Source organism: Cervus elaphus, chromosome 13, assembly GCF_910594005.1.
Source record: "Cervus elaphus chromosome 13, mCerEla1.1, whole genome shotgun sequence".
Taxonomy (NCBI): domain Eukaryota; kingdom Metazoa; phylum Chordata; class Mammalia; order Artiodactyla; family Cervidae; genus Cervus; species Cervus elaphus.
Genome location: NC_057827.1, coordinates 70840590 through 70865957, shown reverse-complemented (window position 1 = coordinate 70865957; position 25368 = coordinate 70840590). Strand labels below are relative to the sequence as shown.

The window sequence follows — 25368 nt, the reverse complement described above, 5'->3', positions numbered from 1 at the left end:
TACCATGGACTGCAGGCTCCTCCATTCATGGGATGTTCCAGGCAAGAGTACTGGAGTGGGGTGCTATTGCCTTCTCCGAGTCCTCCCTGTAGGTGGGCACATATCACTCCTGGGCGGGAGGGTCAGCAAGTAAGGTCAGAGACCCCTCTGAGCCCTGAGGAGGGGGACGGACTGGGGGCAGCAGACACCCAGCACCCAGGGTCTGCGTCCCTCCTGGGCTCTGGCTACGGCAGGGCCCGCTGTGAAGGGTGCTCTTGGATGCTGCATCACTGAACGGCTTGAATAACGTTTTTTCCAAAGCAAACCGCAGACATTTCCCAGCTTTGCTTTCTTGCCTAGGTCGCCCTCTGGTGGCAGCGTGTCTGTCCTGCAGTGCGCCTGACTTGGAGGCTGAAACAGCTTATCCAGACCAGGAAGGAAGGAAATGGCAACCCACTCCAGTGTTCTTGCCTGGAGAATCCCAGGGACGGGGGAGCCTGGTGGGCTGCCATCTATGGGGTCGCACAGAGTCGGACACGACCGAAGCGACTTCGCAGCAGCAGCAGCAGACCAGGAAGGGAGACCCTGGCATGAACCTCCCGGTTGCAGGGGGCCCCCTCCCTCCCCAAACACCACTGCTGGAGAAATGAGTCCACAGCGACAGACAGCGGCCTGTTGCCACATGATAGAAGAATGATTTATTAGAACATATTCCATGACAAATCATATAAAATAACCATTTTTTGAAAGACATCCATAAGACCACCTGAGGACAAACGCACAGAGGTGCCTCCGAGAAGCCAGACAAATAAGTTATGGATCCCTGGGTGAAGGCTGGAGGGGAGCGGAGCGTGGATTCGTGAATAGAAACGTTGTGCAGTGATCACCACGGGGCAGGGGGGTGGACGGCCACTGCTCGCTTCTGGGGGGACAGCCGTGTGGGCATGCGGGGAGGGAGGGGGCCCCGGGACTAGCACCTCCTCCATGCGGACGCAGCAGGCTCGTGGCGGGGCCGGGGGGGGGCCCCGCCGCACTCACACACGTAAACGTCGGGGAGGGGCGCAGGGCCTGGGCACCATGTCAGCGGGACAGAAACACAGACAGGCATCACCCCCCACGGCCCAGGCCCGCACCCACTGGCCTCGGGGACCCAGCCCCGGCGCCCCCACCCCCGCTCGCCATTGACAGTGCAGACGCCAGGCGGGGAACACCCCCACCCCAGGATGGTCCAGGCGGGCCGGCCGCATGCCCACCCGCCACAGCCAACAGGCTCTTTGGCTTAGAGGCTCCAGACACACCAGCCCCCGGGGAAGGAGGGGCCGCGCTCTGCTGCCTGGCTCGTTCCCAGCTGAGAGGATCCTGAGAAATGAACTGTTCCTGGGGGGGCTGCCCCCATGCCACCACCCACCAACCCCCGGCACACGGAGGCCTGAGGGCCACCCCTTAATGCCCGCAGCGTCCAGAGGACGGGGGAGGGCGCGCAGTCCAGGGAGCTTCTGGAAGCCCGGGGTTCTCGCTGCTTTGGTCAGCTGCTCCCCTGACCTGGTGGCTCACCTGGACCCCAGGGGCCGGGGGCAGGGCCTGCCACCCTCCCTGGCCGAGCCTGGGCCTGCCGTGAGTGCGGACATGCTCCTGGCGTGTGCGTCTGTGTGCGTCTGTGTGCGTGGCCGCCCGGCCCACACGCTGAGTTTGGCAGTTGGGTTGGCACCAAAGGCTCACAGCAGTGGGGTCGCCGCCCCAAACGTCCCCGCGGGCTGCACCCTGCCCAGCCTGGCCCGCACTCTGCCCGCCCCGAGGCCTGGGGCATCTCGGGGCACGCCCACCCCTGGCCCTGCATTTGGCACTGAAAGCCCACACCGCCCAGCCCCTCCTCTCCAGCTGGTCCTAGCCAGCACGGAGGGACTGGCAGGAAGCGGGTGTCCCCCAGCCCACGACAGGGATGGGGCCCTTCCAGGCCGGGGAGGGGCGCGGCTGCAATGGCTCAATGACTCTTTCCTCAAAGCTAAAGACACGACAACGGGGATGGAGGGGCGCTGGCCCTTGGCGGCGGCCGCAGCGGGGGCTGGGCCAGGAGGCCAGCAGGGCGGGCGGGCGGGGGGGGGCGGTGCGGGAGCTGAGGAGGGGGCCTGGGCACCCACAGGGTTATGGCACGTGTAGGGGTCTTTGCAGTGACCTGTCCAAGCCGGAAGAGGCCGCGGCAGCGGGTGGAGCGGGTGGGGAAGGCCCCGCTGCCTAGATCAGGAACTTCTCGGCGTCCGGGAGGAAGTCAGGGCGGAAGGGGGGCTCGGGGAGGCCAGGGGTCCCACAGCTCGTCCGCTGCGGGAAGCTCCGGGGTGGCAGGGCCGAGGAAGGCGAGCACAGGCCCTGGGCGGCTGCCCGGCCTCGCCCAAGCTGGGCCGAGCCCACGGGGCCGCGGTTTCCGGTCAGCAGGTCCAGGTTCCCACTGGGGTCCACGATGGCATTGATAACTGAGGGGGTGGGAGCGTCAGGCTGCTCGGAGGCCCGGCCCTGCTGCCTGGGCCCACCCTCTGGGGGTCCTTCCAGCCACTTAGCCGTGACTGTGGGTCAGGCCCTGCCGAGGCCCCCGGCAGCCCTCCCCCTGCCCCCCCAGGTCAGGGCCTCACTCACCTTCCAGCTGCTTCTGCACGCGCCTGAGCTCCTTGAGGATGGAGCTGATCTCCTAGAGGCGGAAGAGCAAGGAGGAGGTACAGCAGGACCGCCCAGCCTCACCCTTCCCCAGGGACCGGGGTGGGCGAGGAGCCGGGGTCCCGGCTTCAGTGACTTCCCCGGGTCTCCCCGGAGCCGAGCGGGCTGGGAGCGGGGGGCCCTCACCTTGTTGGATGTCTTCAAGATGGGCACCTCGTTCTCGGCGTTGATCCTGGCCTCCAAGTCCTCCCACGCTCGCCCTGAGTTCTGGAAGAGGATCCTGTCCCCGGAGGAGTGGGGGCGGGAGCAGGCAGAGGATAGTGACCACGGGGCCCTGCACGGACCCTCCCAGGCCACCCCGCCAGCCACGGGGAGGCCCACGCCATCCCCCACCAGGCACAAGGGAAGACTGAGACCCAGAGCAGGACCCAGGCTGGTGGCACCAGCGTCCCGTTTCTGCGCCTGACGTGGGGAGGGCTGGGAGGAGGGCGGGGCAGGCCGCTTGGGGGCCCTGTCCCCCAGACCACGGGTCTGCTTGCCAGAGCACGGGCCTGTGTCTGCAGACGCCCGGCACGGTCCTGGCTCACAGGTGCGTGTCTGTACCTATGTCCGGGGCCCAGGCTGGGCGTCCAGCAAGCAGTGGTGGCTCCCTGGCCCCTCCCCGGGGGGGAGGACCACAGGATGACTCACTTCATCTTCTCGGCGAGGTGCTCCGTGTTCTCGCGGATGGCCTGGGACAGCTGGGACACTGGGTTCAGCATGAGGTTATCGAAAATCACCTGCAGGGACCCGGGCGTCAGCACGGCGCCCACTCACCCAGGGAGCCCTGCCCCTCCACACCCCAAGGGGGCTCCCCTGGGGGGCGGGGGGCGCCTGCCTCCTCGCGGTTCCGGGGCCGTGTCTTGTTGGCTAGGGCGTCCTCGCCACGGTCGTTCATGTTCTGGTCCAGGTCCCGAGGCCCCAGGGAGCCAGGTGGCACCTTCTGGAAGTTGAGGCTGGCCTCGGGGATGCGCTGCACCAGCTACAGAGGAAGGGAGCAGGGGTGTGGCCCACGCCCGCCGTGCCGCGGGCAGAGCAGACCACAGCACCAGCGGCTCGGGGTCCCCAGCCTCCCCTCGGCCTCCACTGAGGGCTCCCTGCCACGACCCCCGAGCCCCGCCTGCGAGGGGCGTGGAAGGGGCCGCCAAGGGCCAGGCTCACCTCCTCGCGGGCAGAGATGGTGGAGGCAGGGGTGCTGGGCACGTTGTTGAGGGAGGGGCTGCGGGCAGGCCCCGGGGAGCCTGGGGAGTCACCGTCGCCAGCCACGTCGTGGATCTCACGGGCCAGGGTGGCCACGTCCTTCACCAGCGTCTGGCTCAGCCTGCAAACCCAGGAGAGAAGACGGGTCCCTGCGGGCTCCTCCCAGGCCCGGCCCCGTTGCGGGGGACGCTGGGGACAGGAGCCAGGGGGGACACGATGCCCCAGGCGGGGGCGGGAGGCCCTGCCAGGAGGCGGCCGCTGGGTGAGGGGCCGGGGGCACAGAGCCTCCCACAGTAGCAGTGACAGAGGGACAGGGCCCCGCTGGGCGCCTTGGGGAGAGGTGGGCAGAGGCACCCCCAGGCCCCGGCCACGTGCCCCCCTCCTGTGGCCATCGGGGCCACACAGGCCCTGCTCCACGGGACACAGAGGCAGGACCACCGACAAGGGTCAGGGTCAGGTCGACCCAGAGAGGCCAGGGACCTCCCCATAGGACAGCAGGGCCAAGCCACAGCCCCTGGGCCAGCCGAGACTCCTCGTCCCTTCTGCCCTGAGGAGGGAAAGGCCGGGGGACCGCTGGGGACCAGCTCCCTGCCCCAGGCCTCCTGCAAAGCCCCGGGGCTAGAGCTGCACACAGAAGTGCCCCCTGCACCCCCGTGACCCGCGCCCCTGCCCCCCGCCCGCCTCCCCTTGGCCTCCTGCGCCTCCAGCACCCCACACGCTGGTGCATTTGGGCTCGCGCACGCAGGGAGCCCCCGCGGGGCCCCCACGTCCCGTCCTCTCCTCCCGCCTCCACTCCCTTTCCTCACCCGAGGCGGCTCCCCTCCAGGACACCGTGCCCTGTCCTCTGGGCCGGCCCCCCAGCTCCTGCCCACGTCATTCTGCAGGCAGCTCGCCTCCCTCTGCCCTGCAGGCGTCCTGAGCACGATGTCCCCAGCCCTCTCTTCATGACCTCACGCCGCCCACAGCCTGGGTCGCCGTCTCTGTGCTGACGACGCCGGGCCTCCACCCCCACGTGGGCCACTGTCCTCGGAGGTGCCTGCCCCAGTCACGTGCCTCCCCGGCCAAGCTGAGCATCCTGGGCACCGAATGCGCCACTCATCAGCCCAGCCGTTCACCTGGCCCCTCCTCACGGCCGGCACAGCACTGACCGCCGCCCGGCCAAAAGCCAGTCTCTGCCCCCAACCGCAGAGTCCTCTCAGCACCTGACCGGGAGGCGCCCTCCACTGAATGACTGCGCGAAGGCACTCACCTTCGATAAAAAGTTTGTGGAGACCTTCCTTGTGCCCAAGGTTCCTCCCCATGCTGTTATGGGCAGATCTGCATCCGTTCATCCAACCACCCACCACCCACCACTCTTCATGCATCCATCCATCCAACCACCCACCACCCATCCAACCACCCATCACCCACCACCCATCCAACCACCCACCACCCATCCAACCACCCATCACCCACCACCCATCCAACCACCCACCACCCATCCAACCACCCACCACCCAACCATCCATCCAACCACCCAACTGTCAACCCTCCATCAATTCACCTGTCCACCCAACCATCATCCATCCATCCATCATCCACCCACCTGACTCCCAGCTACCCATCCACGCGACCGGCATTTCTGAACCCTTTTAGGAACTGAACCCCCAGCCAGTCCCAAGGAGAGGCACCCCTCACCTGGCAATCTCCGCAATCTCGGCCGTCTGCACAATGAAACCGTAGGGATCAGGCTCTTCATCCTCGTCGTCCGTGTCCCGGAGGCCAGGGGCCCGGGGCCGCGCCCGGCCGGAGCCGCCAGCCCGTGGGGTCTGCGTGGCTGTGGAGGCACGGGAGCGTGTGTGTTTGGGGGAGCTGTGGTGGGAGCCATACTCCTCCTCCGAAGTGGACGTGCAATCGGAGCCCTGTTGCCGGCGACGCGTGTCTCGGGTGAGTGAGTTGGTTCCAGAAGCAAGAACAGAACAGAGCAGCACTCAGCACCCGCGGGCGCCCCCAGGCCTCCGGGCGAGGGCCCGGAGCGGCAGGGTGAGCCGAGCTGCGGCTGGCGCCCCTGCACCCAGAAGCCCTTCGGCTGAAGCGCCAGCAGATCCCCGCCGGCTCAGAGGCATGAGCCTGGACGGGCAGCTGGGTGCGTCCAAGGGCCCTTGCAGAGCAGCCCAGGGTGGCGGCCGGTCAGCGCTGGGACGGGCCGTGTTCTGTCTGGGGGTAGCTCTGTGCCCACTGGATGGGAATGGTTCCCGTGGGTCCTTGGTGGTAGAGAAGTGCTGCCCACAGACAGCCTGGGTGAGGGGGAGCCTCTCCAGGTAGATCAGCCGTGGCCCTGGGCTGGACCGCGCTGGTGGCCTCGCACAGCCCCTGGTCAGATCCCAAGCTCAGCTGCCGCAGCCCCCCCTTACAGCTGCCAGGTCGGAGCACCCCCTCCTTGGCCACCCCGGCACGGAGCCCCCGAGGCGGCCGCGAACACGCACAGGCCCGGGAGGGCGGGGGCCAAGCAGGTGTGGCCCCCAGCCCGCAGCCATCCTGGCCCCACCAGAACCTCAGCACCCCCAACTGGTCTCTCACCCCTCACCCCCGACCAGCCACCACCGCCTCGGCCCCCAGCAGACCCACAGGCAGGGAGGGGCTCTAAGTCCACAGGGGGGTGCCCGCAGGGCCAGGGCCGGGCAGTGAGGAAACAGCAGAGCCAACGCCTCCAAACGGTTCACTCAGGACGGTCAGCCCCTGCGGACGGGGATCCACCCCGGCAGGAGGCCAGCTCCGGAGTCACGGCGGCCAGCCCTCCCCACTGCACCTGTGGGGTCCGGACCCCAGGAGGGAGTGGACAGACCTGGCCCTCCGCCTGCGGGCCCCTCCACCCAGGACACGGGCAGGGCTTCCCGCGTGTGCAGGACGGCCAGGGCTGGGGTTGGTGGGAGGCGCACCGCTCTGCACAGCCGGCTGGGGGCCCACACATCTGCTGATGGGAAGGGGGCTCCTCCAGGGCCAGCACTGGGCCCGACACCTGCGGCCAGGCTGCCACACAGGAAGCTGCAGACATACCGCCCACACTGACCAAGCCCGGGACCACCCGCCCGCTCCCGGCACTCACTGGGTGACGAGTATCGGGCGCTTCCCGGGCGGGCCCTGCTGAAGGGCTGGCGAGGGACCGCAGTGGCATTGGCGGCCTTCCTGGCAGTGGGCCGAGCTTCGGCCATCATGGTGGGCTTGCGTCCAGGGCAGTACAGCTCGACGCTGCGGCCCGAGAAGCCAGCGCGGGAAGGGGCCGCCTCAGAGTCGCTGGGCCCCGTGAAGGAGCCAGCCCGCTTCCGGGGCATGGCCAGGATGTCCAGGCGGGACAGCTTCTTGGCTTGCTCGGCCGCCAGCCGCCCCGCGGGCTCCGGGTTGGCCGGGGGCCCCCGTTCGCCGTCTGCCGTCTCCGTGTCCGAGGCGTCCCCCAGCCGGGCCCGCCTCAGCCGGGAGGCCCGTGTGGCCCGCGGGGTGGACAGGCTGTTGGAGCGGGTCAGCGCCTGCTGCGCCTTCTGGACGCTCGTTGAGCTTCGGCCTTGCTCCTCCCGGGCAGCGGCAGTCGGTGGCGGAGGGGCCATGGGTTTCCGGCGTGTCCCCGGCCGAGCTGCGCCCGTGGTCCCAGGGGTCTCGTGGTCAGAAGTGACCGTGTCAGTGGCGGGCGGGTGTGCGAGGCTGGAGCCGCGGTCCTCGTCGGGCCAGTCCAGGGACCCCCGGGGGCCGTGGCCACGCCGTGCGGCCAGGCGTCTTGCTGGCTCTCCGCGGCCCGCGTCCACCGGGCCCAGCGGGCGACGCTGCTTCTCCGAGAGCCGCTCACGGGCGCTGCTCAGGCCGACGCCCCCCGGGTCCTGCGCAGCTGCTGGGGATGGCGGCTTCTCCCTCTGCAGCCCCGCAGGCTGGGAGCCGGTTGGGCTGGGCCCATTCTTGCCGCTGAGCAAGCTGACGGTGCTGGCCGTGTCCACGTCAGAGTCCCCGGACAGGGAGTCCTCTGGCGGCCCGGGGGCACTGCCCACCTCCCCCTCCGGCTCCTCCAGGGACTTGGAGAGCAGCCGGGCCTCCAAGGCGGCCAGCGCCGTCTCAGTCTCCTTTAAGATCAGGTGGGTGTCCTGAGAGTGAAGGTCCATGCGTGCGGCCCGGGCCGCGACCAGATCCTGCAGGAGGGGGTGGCTGGGGATCTGGGGCAGCTGGCCGGGCGCCGCGGGGCTGCTGGCCGGCTCCTTGGTGAAGCTCTCCTGCCGGACGAACGCCAAGGCCTCCTTGGGGGGGGTTGGGGCAGGGCCCTCGAGCTCTGGGGGCTTCCCCGTTGTCTGCAGCTGGATGACCATCCTCCCGCTGGCGCTGACGTATGTGCCGTCACGGGCGGGGGCAGGGGTGGGGGCGCTGGGCTGGGCCCGCCCCGGGCCCTCCACCTGCCCCGGAGCCGCAGGGGCCTTCCTGGGGAGGGCCACCTCCGCGCTCGGGTCGCCGATGAAGAAAGAGGTGGGGGCTGGCTCCCCGGGACCCCTTGGGGAGCGCCGGCCCCTGGTCCACACTGGCCCCTCCTGGGGGCTCCTGCGTCTTTCCTCCTGGGGGCCCCCGCCAGGCTCGGGGCCCCGCCCGCCGTCTGAGCCGCTGGCGTCACTGAGGCTGTCGGGCTCCAGGTCCTCCTGACCCAAGAGGAGGCCGGCCTGTTCGCCGCCCACCTCCGGCGGCCCGGGACCGCTCCTCCTGGCCACCTCGGGTCCGGCGGGGCTGTCTGCCCTGTCGCTGGGCAGCTGCGGGAGCAGCCGCCGTGGCCGCGCTGGCGGGATCCCCTCCAGCTCCGCGGCTCTGCGCCCAGGGCCGTCCTCTGTGGAGACAAGGGGCCAGCTGGAGCGGACGCTGCCCACAGGCCCCCTGAGCACACAGGGAGCTGGCCCTCCTCCAGCGGCCAAGCACGCACACCCGTCGCCGCTGCAACACCGGAGCCACTTACCTGACAGGCCTGGGTCTGAGTAGCTGTCGGCCAGGCTGGCCCAGCGGGACACCCACTTCTGACCCCCAGGGGAGCCTGGTACCGGGAGGCCCTAGGAGGGGAGGGCAGAAGGGCGTGAGGCTGGGGAGAGGCTGGAGCACCGCAAGGAGGTCCGCTGGCAGCGCGGGGTGAAGCAGCCCAGCTTGACACCTGGCTCCCACACCTTCCCAGTGCCTGCCCCCTGTTCCCCCAGAGAATCAGCGGAGAGGCCCCCTGTGGCCCCGCCTGGCTCATAGGACCCTGACCTGACCACCCGCATCTCAATCTGGTCCAGTGGCCCAGCGGTCAGCAGGTAGGCTCTGCCATGTCCCTTAGACTCAGCCAAGCCCTGCCCTGGGGGCACACGCACCCAGGCACTCAATTTGACTCGGGGTTCCAGGCCTGGACCTCTCAGCCCAGGTGGGCCCTGAAGCCTGGAGCCCACCGCTTGGGCAGGATCAAGACCAGGACTGGGATCCAGTGCCCGGGACCTTGGCCAGGTGCTGCTCCCTCCCGGCCCAGTTCCTCCCTGGGCAGCATCTGGGCTCAGCCCCACACCTGCAGCTCCACCTGGGGGGTCACGCCCGTGGGCCGGGAGGCAAACTCCTGCAGCAGGGCCATTCGCTGGGCCACCCCGTCTCCAAGCTCCTCTCTGTCCCCTCTGATGACTGGGCGGAAGGTGGCCGAGGACGCTCTGGAGAGTTCAGGGGACTCAAGGACCCCAAAGACCTGCGGGGAGGAACAGGCGCCAGGTCAGAGCCCATGCCCAGGCCGGACCCCCTCCCCCCGCCCCGCCCCGCCCCCTGCGCAGCACCTGGTCAATCATCTTGCGGGCCTCCTCCACCTCCTGGTCCTGCGCCTCCGTCTCGATGGTGTAGGTCCCCGCGTCGCTGAGGCTGTCATCCTCCTCCTGCTTGCGGGCCTTCGTCACCTGGGGGTCGGCGGGCGGGGGCGGCGGCGGTGAGGGGGCCGCGGGGCTGGCCCCACGGGGCGTCAGGGGGGCCGGCAGCGTCGGGGGCGCTTTCTCGGGGCCTTGCCGGGCTGCCGGGGAGCTGTCCCGCAGACACTGGGCAGCGAAGTCCTGGGCCAAGCGGGAGCGACGCCCCACGCTGCCGAAGGGGCGGGCGGGGGCCCGGGCGGCCGGCGAGGGGCTGCCCAGCCGCTCCTCTGTCTTTTCCCGCTTGAGCGAGCCGGCCCGCTGCGGCCCCGAACCGCTGCCGGTCCCCCGGGCCGGGGCGGGGGCAGCCGGGCGGTCCCTGTCGGCCGGCGCAGGGCCGCGGCGCCGGTCGAGCCTGGGGTCCCCGGGGGGCGTGTGCGTGAAGGACTGGGAGCGCTTCTTCCGGGGCGTGTCCTCGTCGAAGAACTCGATGACGAAGGCCTGCTGGTTGTGCAGCAGCTCCTGGGGGTCCCGCTTGATCTGCCTCTGCAGCCGCGCCTGGTCCCCGCCAGCCTCCGCGGGGACCCCGGGGGCCCCGGCCACCTTGGCCAGGGGGTCCTCCGAGTCGCTCTGGGTGCCGTCCTCATGCTTGTGGCCTGCGGGGGAGGGGGGGGGAGTACCCTACGGGTGAGATGGAGGGTAAGAAACACAGGACCCCTGCGGTCCCAGAGGCGGAACACGGCGCCCCCCCTACCCACCCCGGAAACCCTGTACATGCGGTCCAGACGGGCAGCAAGAAAACGCGGGAGGGCCCCGCCCCGGGCGGGCATCTCCCGGGACACGCAGACGCATCGCCGGGGACAAGGCCAGGAGGCCAGGGCAAGCGGCCACGCGCTCACCCTTCAGGGTGCGCGTGTGCACCGGCAGGTCACTCTTGGTGCTGTGCCGGTCGTCGCCGGGGCCGGCCCGGGGCAGCAGGCTCGGGTCATTCTGCACCAGCCAGTCGGCCACCTTGGTCTCGGCGGAGACCACCTCCGCGGGCGCGGCCTCCTTGCCTGGGGGCCGCCGCTGGCGCAGGAACTTGGTCACGTGGTCCTTGATCTTCAGCTTGCCGGGGCTGCAGTCGTCAAACTCGATGGTGAAGCAGGCGTGGCTCTGCACGGGGGCCGCCCCGCCCCCGCCGGGCTCCGCCTCCCTGGTGGGCGCCTCGTGCGCCGGCGCCTCTGGGGGCCGCGGTGGGGGCACCTCCTTGGTGGGGATCTCGAAGTAGCTGGGTTCCCGCCGGAAGGAGTAGACCTGAGGCTCCGAGGGGCCCCGGAAGCCGGCCGGCGTCCCCGTGAGATCGCCGTCCTGCTGAGCCAGGTCCTTGGGCCGCTCTGGGGCGGGAGGGACGCGGGCTCAGGACCACAGGCGGCACGGTCAGCTCCGCCACCCCACCCCCCCCCCCCCCGGCTCTCCCCCACGGCCAAGAAGGCACCCCGGGCCCAGGCTGCCCCCCAGGGCTCACCCGGGCAGGGCTCGTCCTGGCGCCGGTCCTCGGGCAGGGCGCCCCCATCATCCTCTCCCCACCAGGAGGGCTGCCCGTACAGAGGGGTGCGGTAGCTGGCCGCCTCTGCAGAGGGAGAGAGTTTGACCCTGGGTCACGCGGCCCCATCGCCGACAGGAGGGGAGACCCGCAGCTGGGGAAGATGCTGGGGTCTGCGCGAGGCCCTGCCATTGCCTCCCGCTCCGACCTGCAGCCGCCCCGACCCTTGCTAGCAGCCAACCATCCCGAGCCCCGTTTCTGCACCCGTGGTGGCGCAGAGAGCCCTTCTGCGGAGCAGCTGTTCCAGGGGAGGCCTGTCCCCGGTCCCGGTCCTCTGCCCGATGGACCATCCATCAGGCCTGCCCAGGGCTGGCGCCTCTCCCAGGCCCTGCTCTGGTTCTGGCCACAGATGAGTGAGCCGGGAGCTGAGGACCCCTTAAGTCTGACTGGACCGCCCGGGGGGCACAGGGAGTGTCGACAGGGCTGAGTGGACAGGCGTGCCTATGGGGGCCCAGGAAGGCAGGCACACATGGGTGGGGTCGTCGGGGGTGGGGGTCAAAGGCCAGCCTCTGGTGAGGGGCCAGGGCCTGGGTGCTGCGCCCCGCCCCGCCCCTGCCCCGCAGCACCGCCGTCCTACCTGGGCCTGGTCTCCGGTCCCCCCGCTCTGGCCTGGGGGTCGAGGCCTCGCAGTAGGGCACCTGTTCGGGCACAGCCTCAGGCCTCTTGGGTGCGGGGGTCTTGACGCTCACCTGCAGCTGGCTCGTGTACTTCTCATGCTGTGGGCAGCAGCGGGGGTGAGGGGCGGGCCTGCTCCGCCCGCCCCGCCCCCCGAGGACAGCCCATCCCCCAAGGACACCCCCCCAGGACAGCCCCGCCCCCCCAGGACAGCCCCGCCCCCCCCGAGGACCTCCCACCCCCCCCCAGGACAGCCCCGCCCCCCAAGGACAGCCCCTCCCCCAAGGACACCACCACCCCCAGGACAGCCCCGCCCCCCCCAGGACCTCCCACCCCCACCCCAGGACACCCCGCCCCCCCAGGACAGCCCCTCCCCCAAGGACACCCCCCCAGGACAGCCCCGCCCCCCAGGACCTCCCACCCCCACCTCAGGACACCCCGCCCCCCAAGGACACCCCCCCCAGGACAGCCCCGCCCCCCAGGACCTCCCACCCCCCCCAGGACAGCCCCGCCCCCCCAGGACCTCCCACCCCCATCCCAGGACACCCCACCCCAGGAGAGCCCCTCCCCCAAGGACACCCCCCCAGGACAGCCCCGCCCCCTGAGGACACCCCCCGCCCCGAGGACAGCACCCCCCCCAGGACCTCCCACCCCCACCTCAGGCCGGTCCCGCCCTGCCTGGCCCGGCCCCACAGAGAATGCGGTCTCCCTCACTACCCGTGTTGGGCAGACACCTAAGACCTGCCCCGGGCCACACAGCTCGACGCTGGGGGTCCACAAGCTTCCAGGAGGGAGTGGGCAGCAGCCGTCAGAGGGGGACCACCACCCACAGGCCCCTAGAGACGGGTGGGGTCAGCCCCCAGGAGCCGTGGGAGGTGGGGAGCAGCGCCTGCCCGGTGCCCGTGCGTGTGTACACACGTGCCTGGTCGTGCCTGCGTGCACGGTCCCCCCACCTCCAGCTGAGCTCCGTGGTGGTCGGAGCCGGGCTCACTGGGCCGCTGCTCCTCACTGGTCACGGGCCTCTGGGCAGGCCACCCACTCCTTGCACTGCCCACAGTTCCTTTGGAAAATGGGAGCGAACCTCCCCTCACTCCTATCTTGGGGCTCCTGGGTGGGCTGTGCACAGGGTCCCCTGAGTCCGCTCCTTGACGCCCGCACAGCTGAGCAAGGGGAAAGTGGGGGCTCACCTGCTGTGACCCGCCCCTCCCCAGCCCCAGCAGACGGAAGTGTGCCGGAGGGCACCCCACCCAGGACCTTCCCCAAGGCTGCCCCCTGCTGGCCTCTGGCTACCCCTCCCTGCCTACCCCCACCCAGGAGGAGGGTCCTCCTGGTGCCCGAGATGCCAGGAGGGTGGGTCCTCTTCCCGACCCCACCTCCCCCGTCCTGCTGGGCCCAGAAACCTCCTCTCTGCCTCCAGCCACGCCCTCCCGTCTGTGGCTGGGGGGTGGCTATCTCCCCGCTGGCCAGACCAGGCCATCCGGCGGAGCAGGCCAGACCGGGCTGACTCACAGCACGGCGGCCAGGCGGGGCAGCCAAGAGGCCTGGGCTAAGAGCAGCGGGAAGAGGGGGCCGGGGGCGGGGCCTGGCCGCGCAGCAATTACCCTGAGTGCCTCCTCCGGGACGCGGTGCTGCACGCGCTCCAGCACATACATGTTGGGATGTGACAGCGCGTTAAGGAGCACGGGCGGCAGTAAGGACGAGCCGGGCCCACGGACGGCATCCTCCACTCCCAGCACGGTGGATGGGGAGGGCACGCGGGCATGAGGGTGGACGCCGGCGGGCCGTCCCGGGCACATGTCCACACTGCAGGGGCCGCCTGCGGGCTGTGCTGGCCCCGGTCATCGCAACCACGTGCCTGAGGGCTACAGGGACCCCCCTCCACCCCACGCACAGCCCAGGAGCCCAGGGGCCTCCGGAGGGCAGGCCACACGCATCCAGCTCCGGCTCCCATCCCAGACTACCCTCAGCCCCGGGTTCCCAAGGCTCCACCAGTGGGGAGGGCTCAGTGGGGGCACCGAGGATGGGGGGGCAGGGGACGGGCTGCACTCCTAGGCGTACGGGTCCCCGGCTGCCCAATTAAGGAGAGGCATGGCCCCACCCCCCGCGTTCTCAGCACAGAAAGTCACTCCTGGGGTCCCCCAGCAACACCGGACTCTGGGTCCCAGGAAAGCTGTATCATTCCTCAGGCCTGTGTGAGCGCACACCGGTGGGCCGGCGAGTGGACAGACGTGCCCATGGTCAGGCCCGAGCCCCGCCCCAGGTTCACCGTCCTGCCTCTATGCTCCTGGGGTCCTGGGTGGGACCAAGGGGCCCCCACCTGCTTCCAGGATAACAGGGCGACGGTGGCCGTGCGGATGGAGGGGGCGGGGAGGAGGGTGAGCACCCGGAAGGATATCGTAGCCGAACCGGATGACGTCATTGAGCTTCAGAGTGACGTATCTCTGGTCTGGGATGCGCACGTCATTCACGAACGTCTGCCGGGAGGCAATGGGGCGCTGAGCCAGGGCACGTGGGGCCGTGAAACACCCGGCCCTTCTGTGCTGCTCGGAAGGGCACACCAGCGTCACGCCCCAAAGGGACAACAGGTCAGATGGCTGGAAGGGGGGCCAAGGCGTGGGGCCCACCCAGCACCCAGGGACCGTGACACAGCCCTCGAGCACAGAGCCCGTGACACCCTTGTGAAACAGATACACAGGGCCTCCTGCCAGCCCCAGCGCCCGAGGCCCTTGGGTGGCGGCCCCCAGACCTGCGGGGTGGCCCTGTGCAAGGCTGCTCGGGTTGTGCAGGCCCCTTGGGGCTGGAATGGCTCATCTGACGGGGGGGCTGAGGGAAGAGGGGTCTCAGGGGGCAGACTCCAGCAGAGACCGAGACCCCCGGCTGGGGGCACTCAGAGGGGGACGCGGTGGGTGGTACTCAGCAGCTGGTGGAGGCAGGGTGGGCCTGAGGGTGCGGTGGGACCCCCAGCTCAGGATGGAGGGAGCCAGACTTCATGGCTTGGGGGCGGGGCAGGGTCCTCCTTGGCTGGAGGGAGGCTGGTGGTTTGCTTTCTTACTGAAACAGCCTCCAGGGCAGGGAACCAAACACAGAAGGAATAAGACGCCCAGACAGACACCGAGCCCTGCGTAGGGCCCCTCCTGCCCTCCCTGATGGTCTCTGCCCACCCCCTCACTTGCTCCTGCAGCCAGGAACGTCCTCTTGGTCACCTCTCTGGACCTGCCACTCCCAACTCACAGAAGAGCTCACATATGCCCCTAGGACAGGACACCCAGCATCCATCCATCTTAGGAGCCCATTTTCCAGCCTGCAGGAGGTCCCCGAACCTCCCCTGCCCTCCTGAGAGCCTGACTCCCCTCCTCCCAGAAGGCAGCCCCTCCTCCTAGGGGCCCTGCCCAGAGGGAGCCTTCCCAAGGAGGCCGCCAGAGCAGGAGGTCCTGGAGGATGGGGGCATGGGGGTGGGACAGGGGCGGGGCCAAGGTGAGGGGGCGGGGGCGGGTGTGGGTGGGGCCTGTGGGAGGGGGCGTGGCCAGCATAGAAGCCCCGCACTCACCCCATTGAGGCTGCCCAGGTCCTTCACCCAGTGCTCGTCCCTGTCCTGGTCGTAGTTGATGACAGCATGCTGCTTGTCCACGCTGCGGGACTGGAGAGAACGGAGGCCCTCAGGTGGCCTCCCAGGAAGGGGAACCAAGGGAAGTGGCCCCAAGGGAAGTGGCCCCACAGGTGGCCCCGCATCCACCCGCCCCGACCAGATCACACCCCGACCAGGCCTGGGGCCTCGCAGCACAAAGGTCTCAGTCACGTCTCTGGGGGGAGTGCTCCCCCCAGAAAGCCCATGCGGGCCGGACCCAGTCAGCCCGCCCAGCACCAAGGAGCCTCGGGTTCCTCCCACCCCACCTGCCGCTCTGGGCCCTCCCTCTGTGACCAGTGGGCACCAGCAGGCCAGCGCCCAATGCCCTCCCCGCCACTGCTCCTGGGGGAGCGTGGGAAGGATGGACACCCTCCAATGCTCCGGGACAGGCTGTTCACTCCCAAGGGCGGGGGTGGGGGGTGGGGCACGGGGGAGGACCAGAGCCCAGAGGGAGGACCAAAGGAGGGCTGGGGGGCTCAGGGGAGCCCCGATCCCACCCAGCCAATCCCACAGCGCACACCTCTCAGAGTGGGGGACACGCACACACATGAACGCGCACGTCTGCTGGCGTACGCCAGGCTCGCACACGCTGAGCGCTCATCCTGCCGCCCAGGTGCCTTCGCCCTGGCCACCAGCTCACCAGGACCCCGCCCAGCTCCCTTACATGGTCAAGCTGCAGTCTCCACCCCGGGCGACAGAGGCAGGGACGAGGTCACAGGGTCACGTTCTGCTCGGTCAGGAAGCGCCAGCACAGGCCGCCCTGCCCGGCCAAGGGGCTGGCGGTCTCGGCACAGAGCATCACCGCCCATCCCGCGGCCACACCTCAGTGAGGAGACCCACCCCTCGGGTCCAGGGGCAGCTGTATCCCTCCGAGGTCCAGCCTCAGGAGTGACCGGCAGGACCGGCCGCCAAGGGGCGCTGCCACTCAGCCCTCCAGGAGTGCCCACGAGACACCCTACATCCAGAGCACACTCGTGGGGCCCACGGGGCCCACGTACCACCAGGACAGGACCGCCTGGCCCTGGGGAGGGCGGCCCAGCACCTGAGCCCCCGCGTCACCACCCTCTGGGCTTCTCAGGTCTCACAGGTGAGGGCCCAGAGCCCCTCCCTGCCAGCGCTGTCCCGCCGACCGGGAGCCACTTCCTCTCTGAGGCTCTGCCCACCCAGCCCCTCCAGCATCATCCAGAAGCAACCAGCTTCCAGGGGAGGCTCCAGCACCTGCCCCCAGGATGGGAGCTCCCAGGGCCGGGCCTCCTCCCTCACCCAGAGACGAGCGCAGGCAAGGGAGAGGCGGACGTGGGCTCCGGCCCAGCCCTGCCTGCACCCAAGGTCACACAGCCTGGCCAAGGCACCGAGGCAGGGCCTGGAAAGGAGAACCCAGCGGGCGGGCTCACGGGGGCCACAGCCCTGGGCCTGTCCTGGATGCTGAGCCTGGCTCTGGCCGGTCGGGGCACAATGGCATTGCTATGGTGGGGGCCCCGGAGTGGGCTGCTGGGCCCCCACCTCATCCCGCCACGGACCCTCGGGCCCCTGGAGGGAGTGGGGGTGCAAGGGTGGTTTCAAGGGCAGCGCAGAGTCCGTGGGGCCAGCCGGGGCCTCCCTGACACAGAGCCACCTGCCGCAGAGCCCCAGCCCCGACCTGGGCGCTTCCCAGGGAGGACCATCGAGCTTCCCCGGGCTCAGACGGGCGGCGCTGGGGCAGGCAGCTCTGCCTCCCCAAGTAACGAGTCTCAGGTGAGCTCAGTCTGACCTTGACACCTACTGCCCTGCACCCCAGGCCTGGTCTCTGCCCTGGCCCTAACTTTCTCAGGCAGAGTTGGCACCCGCAGCTAGACGGCTCCTGGCCACCCTGGCCGCGGCCTGTGCCTGGACACAGGCACCAGCTCCCCCACTGGACTCCCCACTGGGCCCCGAGGCCGCCCCTGCCACGGCCTGGCCCGGGTGGGGGGGTCGGTGGGCACACGGGGGACCCCGCCCCCTCCTCCAGGCCTCCAGGCTGCTCAGGCTTGCCCGCCCTCTCCCAGGCAGGCCACTGCCCCCATGGGAGGCCCCACGGGTCGGGCACTCCTTGGAGTCCAGAGGGCAGCTGGGAGGACTGAGGCTCACCTCCCACACACTCTCCATGTCCAGCCAGCTGCCCAACACCTGGATGCCACTGGGGGCTGGACTGTGCCCTCCGCCTAGCCGGGCATCAGGTCTCCCAGCACCGTGGGCCTAGGGAGAGGCTGCTGGAAGCTGCACACTGGAACGTGATGGGACCTGGGGGGCTCTGCCCGGCCTGAGGCCCCAGGGGTGGGCGGCAGAGAGCACACTGCCCCTCAGGCTTGGCCGCCACCTTTGCCGAGGTGTGGCCCCTAGAGGGTCTTCCAGACCCACCTTTCTGACCTGAACACCTCTCTTCCCTCTCCAAGCTTCAGACCCCACCTCCACCGCCCGGCTGCCTTCCGGGTGGGTCAAGCCCAGCCTGGCCAAACCCAATTCCTCCTCCTCGCCCACCTGGCCCTGCAGCCTCCCTCGGGACTGCCGCCAACCACGACCCCCAGTTGCTCCGGCCACGCCCCCAGGCCCCCACCTTCCGGGTCAGCACCCCAGTCAGCCCACCCGCATCCATTCCCACAGCCCCCCACCTGACCCTGACTTGTCTGTTGAATTTTCCTGGACTCCCCGAAAGCCACAGCCCTCCCTGAATGTTCCCCTCCCCGCCTGTTCAGCCAGACCACTATGCAGGCTCTGGAGGTGCCCTGCCCACTCTGGGCCTGGGTCCTCTGCCCAGGACCACCCCCTCCCTCGGTCCACCTTCCCTCTCTGGACAAGATGCCCCGCCCTGCCCATCTGCTGGCTCCCAGGACTTGGCACAGCCCCCCTCATTTGCATCCAGAGCTTGGGCTGCCCCTTCCAGTTCCCAGGCCCCCTCCACTCCAAGCACAGCCCCTGCCAAAGCCCCTCCCCAGACTGTGGGGACCCCCAGGACCCCCTGGGCCCAGGCAAGGAGGGGCCCCACATCCAGAACCCCTCCCCCTCGGGCCGATGCCCCAGGCCAGAGGCAACCCCACCCCCACCAAGGCCAGCCGCTCACAGGCGACAGGGAGGGGGCCTGGGCCTTCAGAGTTAAGAGGACCCAAAGCAGGGGGCGTGGCAAGTGGAGCGGGTGGGTCACATGCGAAATAGACTAGAGAAGTTCCAGACACAGGGACCTTTGGGAGGGGACCTAATTGTACTCCCTTTAAAACGGAGTAAAGACGTGCTTCCAAAATTCGTGCCTGACGCCCTCCATGGGTGGAAGCCTCGCCTGGAATCCAGCAGTGGCCAAAACCCTGGGCTGTGGGCACACCCTGCTGCCAGCTCATACCCAGCGCCACCCAGCTGGGCCACAGCGCCCATGGCCTGCCTTTGTGGGGTGTGTGTGCAGGGGCTCCCGGGCCGGGTCTCTGGGTGAGGACGGGAGCAGACGGAGCCCTCCCAAGGGGCAAATGGGCAGAAGCAGAGAGGACCTCTCGCCACACAGAGACACATCCAACATGCCTGCGTGCATGCACACACGTGCACCTACACGCCTGTGTGTGCGTACACGTGTGTGCACACCTAATGACACACGCCCTGCACCAGAGCCTGGGCCACAAGTGCAGGACGCACAGCCAGAGGCCTGGGCCCGGGTCCCCGCTCTCATCCTCACTCAGGCCCGGGGGGAGCCAGGCTCAGCCCGGGAGCCATGCCCTGAGGTGCATGGGTGGCCGGCTAGAGAGTCTGGGGGCAGCGAGGCCAGGCGGGCAGTGCCGCCCCCACGACACAGCGCCCCCGCCCGGGCACCCCCTCCAAGGCCCCTGCCTGGATGGCAGCACAGCCTCGGGGCAGCCCCCTGCTCCCAGCCTTCCCCTCATCACACGGCCTCCTCCGTCCCCCGAGAGGACCCCCCATCTCCAGCAGCACCCCCAGGCTCCTCCTCCTCGGCTCCCAGCATGTCACACAGCCCCCGTCCCAACCCCTGCGCCACCTTCGGTCTGTCTCCTGGGGGGTCGTCTGGCTCCTCCCACGTGTTTGTGGCCGGCCCAGCCCTGCCATGGGGACCCCAGGCTCCAGCACGGGGCCAGTGACCCTCAAGCGACAAGTGTGGGAATGGACGCAGAGGGCAGGCCCGGGCGCTCCAGGAACACGCAGCTGGAAGAGGGTGAGGATGGGACGGAAGAGGGCAGCTAAGTGGAGGGGCTGGGACAGGCATGGGGGTACCAGAGAGCGGGGACAGGCGGGGCCCCACGGAGGCCTGGAGGCTGGGGGGCACTCAGGGACACCCGAGGCGCAAGGTGGGAGAGGGAAGGTCGGGGTTTGCCCTGGACACCGGCGGGTCAGAGGATAAGGGGTCTGTTCAGCAGCAGCAGGCCGGGGCTGCCTCTGAGACCCCAGGAGCTGGGGACACGGGGGGCTGGGGACAGGATGGCGAGAGTCACCGTGTGCATCACACGCGCGGAGATGGGGACCGAGGCTGTGGGTGTGGACGGCCTCCAGGGAGAGGCCTTGTGCGCCCAGGGCCCAGGCCCAGGGGTGGCCACGGGGGCCGCCAGGCAGGAGCCAGGAGGCCGGGGAGCCTGGAGCTGCCCCCGGGGAGAAGCTGAAGGGAATCCCATCCGGGTGGGGGGACTCAGGTCAGGCAGAAGAGGGGACTCAGGCCGGGCACCGGGGCGGGGGGACTCGGGCTGGGCGGTGGGGGGCTCAGTCCGGGCAGTGGGGGGTGGGGGACTGAGGCCGGGCGGGGGTGTGCCGGTGAGGAGCTCCCTAGCAGGGGTTCCACAGAGGGTCGCGGGTGAAGGGGGCTGGCAGGACCACACAGCCCAGGAGACAAGGGCGTGGGGCGTCCTGAGCGAGGGGCCGGTGGGTGGCGCAGGCGGCGTTCCCACTTCACTCTCCAGCTACACAACCACCTGGAGCCTGTTTCCTTGTGTGATGGAGACAAGGCCCAGGGCAGCCAAGGGCAGAAATGAGGGTGCATCCAGGCCAGGAGCTGGTCCGGCCCTCCACCCTACTCAGGGCTCCACCACCAACTGGCCCAGAAACTGGGAGTCGGACCCCAGACTCACTCTGAGTACCCTGCCCGCCACTGCACCGGGAGCCTCTGCTCCAACCTTGGGGAAAAGCAGCAGGCAGAGTGAGGGCCTGGTGCGGGGACAGGGCCGGGGCCGGGGAGGGAGGAGCCAGCACACTGGCCCCCCCCAGCACTCCCAGGTCCTTGCAGGCTCCCATCAGGTGCCACCTCCTATGAGAGGCCCTCTGGGCCACCCCGGTGGGCCACACACTTGGTCACAGCAGGGAACACACAGCCCCCTGCCAGGGGTCCGGGCCAAAGGCGGCGAGCCCTTCAGACCTCTCAGCACTGACAGGCAACAGGGGTCATGGCACATGACACCACCATCAGCCATCCCTGGAGGCACAGTCTGCGGCCTCTGCTTGTCTTATGTGGGCCTGAGAAACAGTCTTTCCATTTCACAAGGTCAAAAAAAAAAAAAACGAAAAGACTCTTTCAGGACAGGTGAAAATAGCGTGAAACTGACATTTCAACATCACAAAGTCTGACTGGCGCCCGCTGGACTGTGCACAGGGCTTCGTGGCAACAGCGAAGGCGAGGGGCTGTGATGGAGGCATGTGACCCGCGAGGCCTCAACCTGGTACCCAGCCCTTTACAGAAAACACCTGCCCAGGCTGGCACAGAGCCTTGCAAAGGCAACTTCCAAAGGCAAGATGCACGGAGAAAAAGGGAGAGGCTACTCTAGATCAGAGATACTGAAAAGACCAAACAAGCAAAGGCAACAAGGCAGGGTCCTGCTGGGTCTGAAGGCAGGCAAATCGTTAGAGAAGCCAGCTGTCTGGACATGCACAGGCCTTGCACTTGCTGCCCAAGTGGACACGCACTTGGCTGGGATCCTCGGCTGCCCCAAGCCTCACGAATCCCAGGGAGTGAGGGGGCAGCACAGGGAACAGGGTCTCACCTGGCCCTGAGCGGGCCCCTGGTTGGACCGAGCAGTGCAGCCCACGGAGAGTCCCTCCTGAGAGTCCCACGGTGGGACCTGTGGAGCTTGGAGGCCTTGGGGACAGGGGCCCAGGCCCCATGCCAGGGAGGGCTCGGGGCTGCAGGGAGCCTGACTCAGTGACAACCATTAGCGTTGGGGAACCCTGTGGACCCTGCAGGATCAGGTCTCCGGCCCCATGCCCTCCCCTCCCTGATCCTAGGAGCCAAGGTCAGCGCAACACACGCTAGGGCCAGACAGAAATTCCTGACTGCCGAGTGCCTGGCATCTTGGCACTTAGTGCCCTGCAGGCCTCTCCAGCCCCACCGGGGGGCACTGGGCTTCCCCTGGTCAGAGCCAGCCCTGTGGCCCCTGATTCCCAGCCCATCTGGGGCCCCCGGGCGAAAGGGATGTGCACAGATCCGCTCTCAGGCACCTTCCAAAGGCGGGCTTGACGCCTTCAGAGTCGGACGGCATCAGCACCTCCCATTAGAAGAGGCCCAGGCCCCTTGCCCCTGAGCACACAGCCCACCCAAGACCCGCGGGCCCGCTGTGGGCCCAGGGCCTCCTCCGCGGGGAGCCCGCAGGAAGCAGGGCGGGCTCTCCCTGCCCCCCGCCCCGGCCGGCGCAGGTGCCCACACTCACCTGCAGCATGAGCTCACACTCGTCCCGCCCCACGAAGATGAGCTCTCGGGGGAGCCGGTGGCGGGTGCCGCTGCTGCTCACCAGGAACCACGAGGTGACGCTCATCTTGGCGCTCATGAGGCCCGTCCGGCCCTGGGGGTGGGAGGCGTCATCAGAGAAGGGCTCCCCGGCCTGGGCCCCGGCCCCTGGGCACCCCAAAGGCCCACGCAGGACCTGACCTACTGGGCCTCAAGCACCTTCACAGTGCCACCACTGTGGCCGCTTTCGGAAATGCTGGGCTCCAGACCAGCCCCTCCCGGACCGTGCCTGTCCTCCGGACCCCCTCCCAGGCTAATGTCCCCCCTGATGCTCTGGGCCCACGTGTACCCTCTTCTCTGTCTGGGTGCCAGGGGTCAGGCATGCGGGGCCTCTGCCACACTGCCTGTGCGTGGACCCTCATGACTTCCCGTGACCTGCTTCCGGGGGGACTCCGTGAGCAGCCTGAGGGGCCCCATGAGGCCAGGTCCGCAGCCCCGGACACAGACGCTGAACCAGAGGCCCCACCTCCCGCAGCTGGACACCGCAGGCTGGAGGCGAGCGCCCAGAGCCACCAGTGCACTTGCCATGAGGGGGCACCAACGCCTCTGGCAGACACCCCCAGGCCAGGCCAGGGTCAGGGCAGCAGGCAGCCCCTCCAGGGCCCAGGAGGCGGGTGGTGCTGCAGTGCCTGAGGTCCTGGGGGGGACCCACACCCATTGCCCAGAGACGTGTCACCACACCCGCACAAGGGCCCGGGCACCAAGTGTGCAGACACACCCATGCCACACACGCGTGCACACAGCTTCCAAACACGCTCGGAGCACCGCCCACAAGCACCCAAGCCACGCTCCTGGAGTGGGCGTGCGCACAGGCAGGCGGCATCCTGGGCTCTGGGAGCCGCACGCCGTCCCCGCATCGTGGGGCTTCCTTCCAGCCGGTCGGCGGGTGCCAAGGAGGCGAGCAGCTTGTGCAAAGGTGCCAGCAACACAGAGCAACAGGGGTGGGTGGCCGCACTGGGGGGAGAGGTCCATCCAAGGCGGGCAGTGGGGACGCAGGTGCACGAGCCCCGTGGGCTGGGCTTCAGGCAGAGGGACGGGCCGGGGCCCAGATGCCGGGTCGGGCGTGCCTGGGAGTCCAGTGGCTGGTCCAGGAGCAGAGCAGAGGCCCTGGAGGGCCTAGGACATGCTGTCACCCTGGGTGCTAAGTGTGGGATGAAATGCAGCTGGCCTGTTCCAAAGTCACGGAGGCGCTCAGGACAGGAAGAGCAGATGGCTACACCCAGCTCAGGGTCTGAGCGCATGTCACACACCTGTGAGGCCAGCCCTGGAGTTCCCAGGTCCCTGACCTGACTCACCATGGGCGGCGGGGACTAGGTGAGCGGTGAGCCACTAACCAGGAAGAGGGAGAAGGTGCTGGCAGCCTGGGGGAGCACCCCCAGGCCTCCTCCCTGCAACGCCCACACCCAGACCTCTGCCTGAGGCTCCTAAGAGCCAGCTCTCAACACCAGGCCCCACCCATCGGTGAAGGCCCGAGTGACCGTGTAATCCATGGCATACCCCGTGCCACCTCGGGCAAGCAGGTGGAAAGATACACAAAATCCACCCAGAAGATGGCCCCAGCCGGCCAGAGCCCCCTCATCCTGGGACCCCTGCCCTTCCTCAGGGTCCAGCCAGAGGGGCAGGTGCTGGAGGCAGAGGGGGTGGGGACCTCCGAGCCCCTGCAGCCCTGGGAGCGCTCTCTCCAGGGGCATGCCCACCCCGTCATGGTGCTTCCCAGCCCCCACCCCGCCCAGCTCCCGCCCTCTGCCGTCACCTGCTCCTAGGTCCCCACCAGCAGTTGGGAACGGAGACCCCACCCAGAGAAGGCCACAGCCTCTGCTGGCAAAGGGAGGCCAAACCCCCAGAACCCCGTGATGCGGCTGTGGCGGAGCCAGGCCGCCCCTGCCACTGCCAGCCCATCCCAAAAAGGCCCAGGCCTGGAGCAGTGGACGCTCCCCAGCAGCCTGCGGCCGGTTCGGAGCTGGGCTGGCCATCGTTGCTAGGACGGAGAATAATAAACACCCCAAACTTGTCCCCTCGGCCGCCACAGCCAGAAGGGCCACCCGCCCAGGGGTGCGGGGAGGAGGAGTCGCTCGGGGCAGGGACTGGGAAGGGCTGGGAAGGGCTGGGAGCGGCGGCGGCGGCTGGAAGGGGCAGACGGAACCGAGGCCGAGGCCGGGGCCGGGCCGGGAGAGGAGGCAGGGACGGCGGAGAGGCGGCGGCGGAGGCGGCGGGGAAGGGAAATGAGGAGACAGGGAGAAGGAGGAGGAAGGCGGAGGGAGGGACCGCGGAGAGGAGGCCAGGCCGGGAGGCGGCCGGCGGGAGCGCCGGGCCCGGAGGGGGAGGGGGCGGCGCCGTCTCTGAATCAGCGCCCGCCACGGACTGCCGGGGACCAGCCGGTGCCTGGGCGGGGACCCCTCTCTCCAGGCCGCGCAGACGCCCTCAGCGGCCCCTCCCGGCCCGGCGCAGACCCGGGCCGCCTCCGCGGCGGCGGGGACCAGCCCGGCCAGGTGCGTCGGCAGCCCCCACCCTCGCGCCTTTGTCCGGCCCACTGGACCCCGCACCTCGGCCCCCTGCCCGCCGCCCACGCGGCTCCGCAGGCGCGCAGGTGCGCGCGCGGGGAGGCCCGGCCGCCGCGGGCGCAGATCGGCGCGTCTTACCTGCGGTTCAGCCCCGGCTCCGTCCCGGCTCGGCCCCGGCCCTCCCGCCCGGCCGGCCGAGCGCTGGGCGGGGCCGCCGCCTAGGACATGCCCGGCGCGGCCCGCACGCTCGCGGCAGCCGGGCGAACCCACGGGCGGAGCGGCGCCGGGCCTCGGCGGCGGGTCCCTGACGTCCGCGGGCGCCCCGCCCCGGCCCGCCCCCGGCCCCGCCTCCGCCCCCCGGAAATCCAGGTCGGGGCGGCCCCGGGCGCCAGGTGCGCGCGGCCCCCGCGCCCGCGCCCGCCCCGCCTCCGCCTCCCGGGCCCTCCGCCTCGCCCCCCGGCCCCCGTGGGCTCCCAGACCCCTCCCCTCCGGCTCTGCGCCCCGCCTCGCCTTGGGGACCCGCCCCTGCGTGCCGGGCGCAACCCGGTGCCCGCAGCCGCCCCGCGTCCTGGCTCCGAGCCCGCGCGCGGTTAACGCTTAACCCAGCTCCGGGA

At 69.8% G+C, this 25368-nt stretch overlaps 1 protein-coding gene across 6 annotated transcripts; it reads right to left on the bottom strand.

Annotated features, from left to right (window-relative positions):
* Positions 1-649: 649 nt before the first annotated feature.
* CEP170B (centrosomal protein 170B) lies at positions 650-25042 on the bottom strand. 6 transcript variants are annotated; one of them, XM_043921974.1, is made up of 19 exons: positions 24893-25039; positions 22177-22308; positions 15461-15550; positions 14309-14387; positions 13515-13573; positions 11876-12014; positions 11221-11325; positions 10613-11089; positions 9651-10369; positions 9395-9565; positions 8819-8909; positions 6950-8692; positions 5542-5812; positions 3826-3985; positions 3503-3646; positions 3316-3404; positions 2812-2905; positions 2608-2659; positions 650-2447 (listed from the first exon to the last, which is right to left on the bottom strand). In XM_043921974.1, exons 2-19 carry the CDS (start codon positions 22291-22293, stop codon positions 2212-2214), a joined length of 4836 nt encoding a protein of 1611 aa, XP_043777909.1. In that variant the 5' UTR covers positions 22294-22308; positions 24893-25039; the 3' UTR covers positions 650-2211. The 6 variants fall into 6 exon arrangements, with proteins under 6 accessions (XP_043777909.1, XP_043777910.1, XP_043777911.1 ...); XM_043921975.1 differs by having other exon boundaries at positions 5542-5806; XM_043921976.1 differs by having other exon boundaries at positions 5542-5785.
* Positions 25043-25368: the final 326 nt, after the last annotated feature.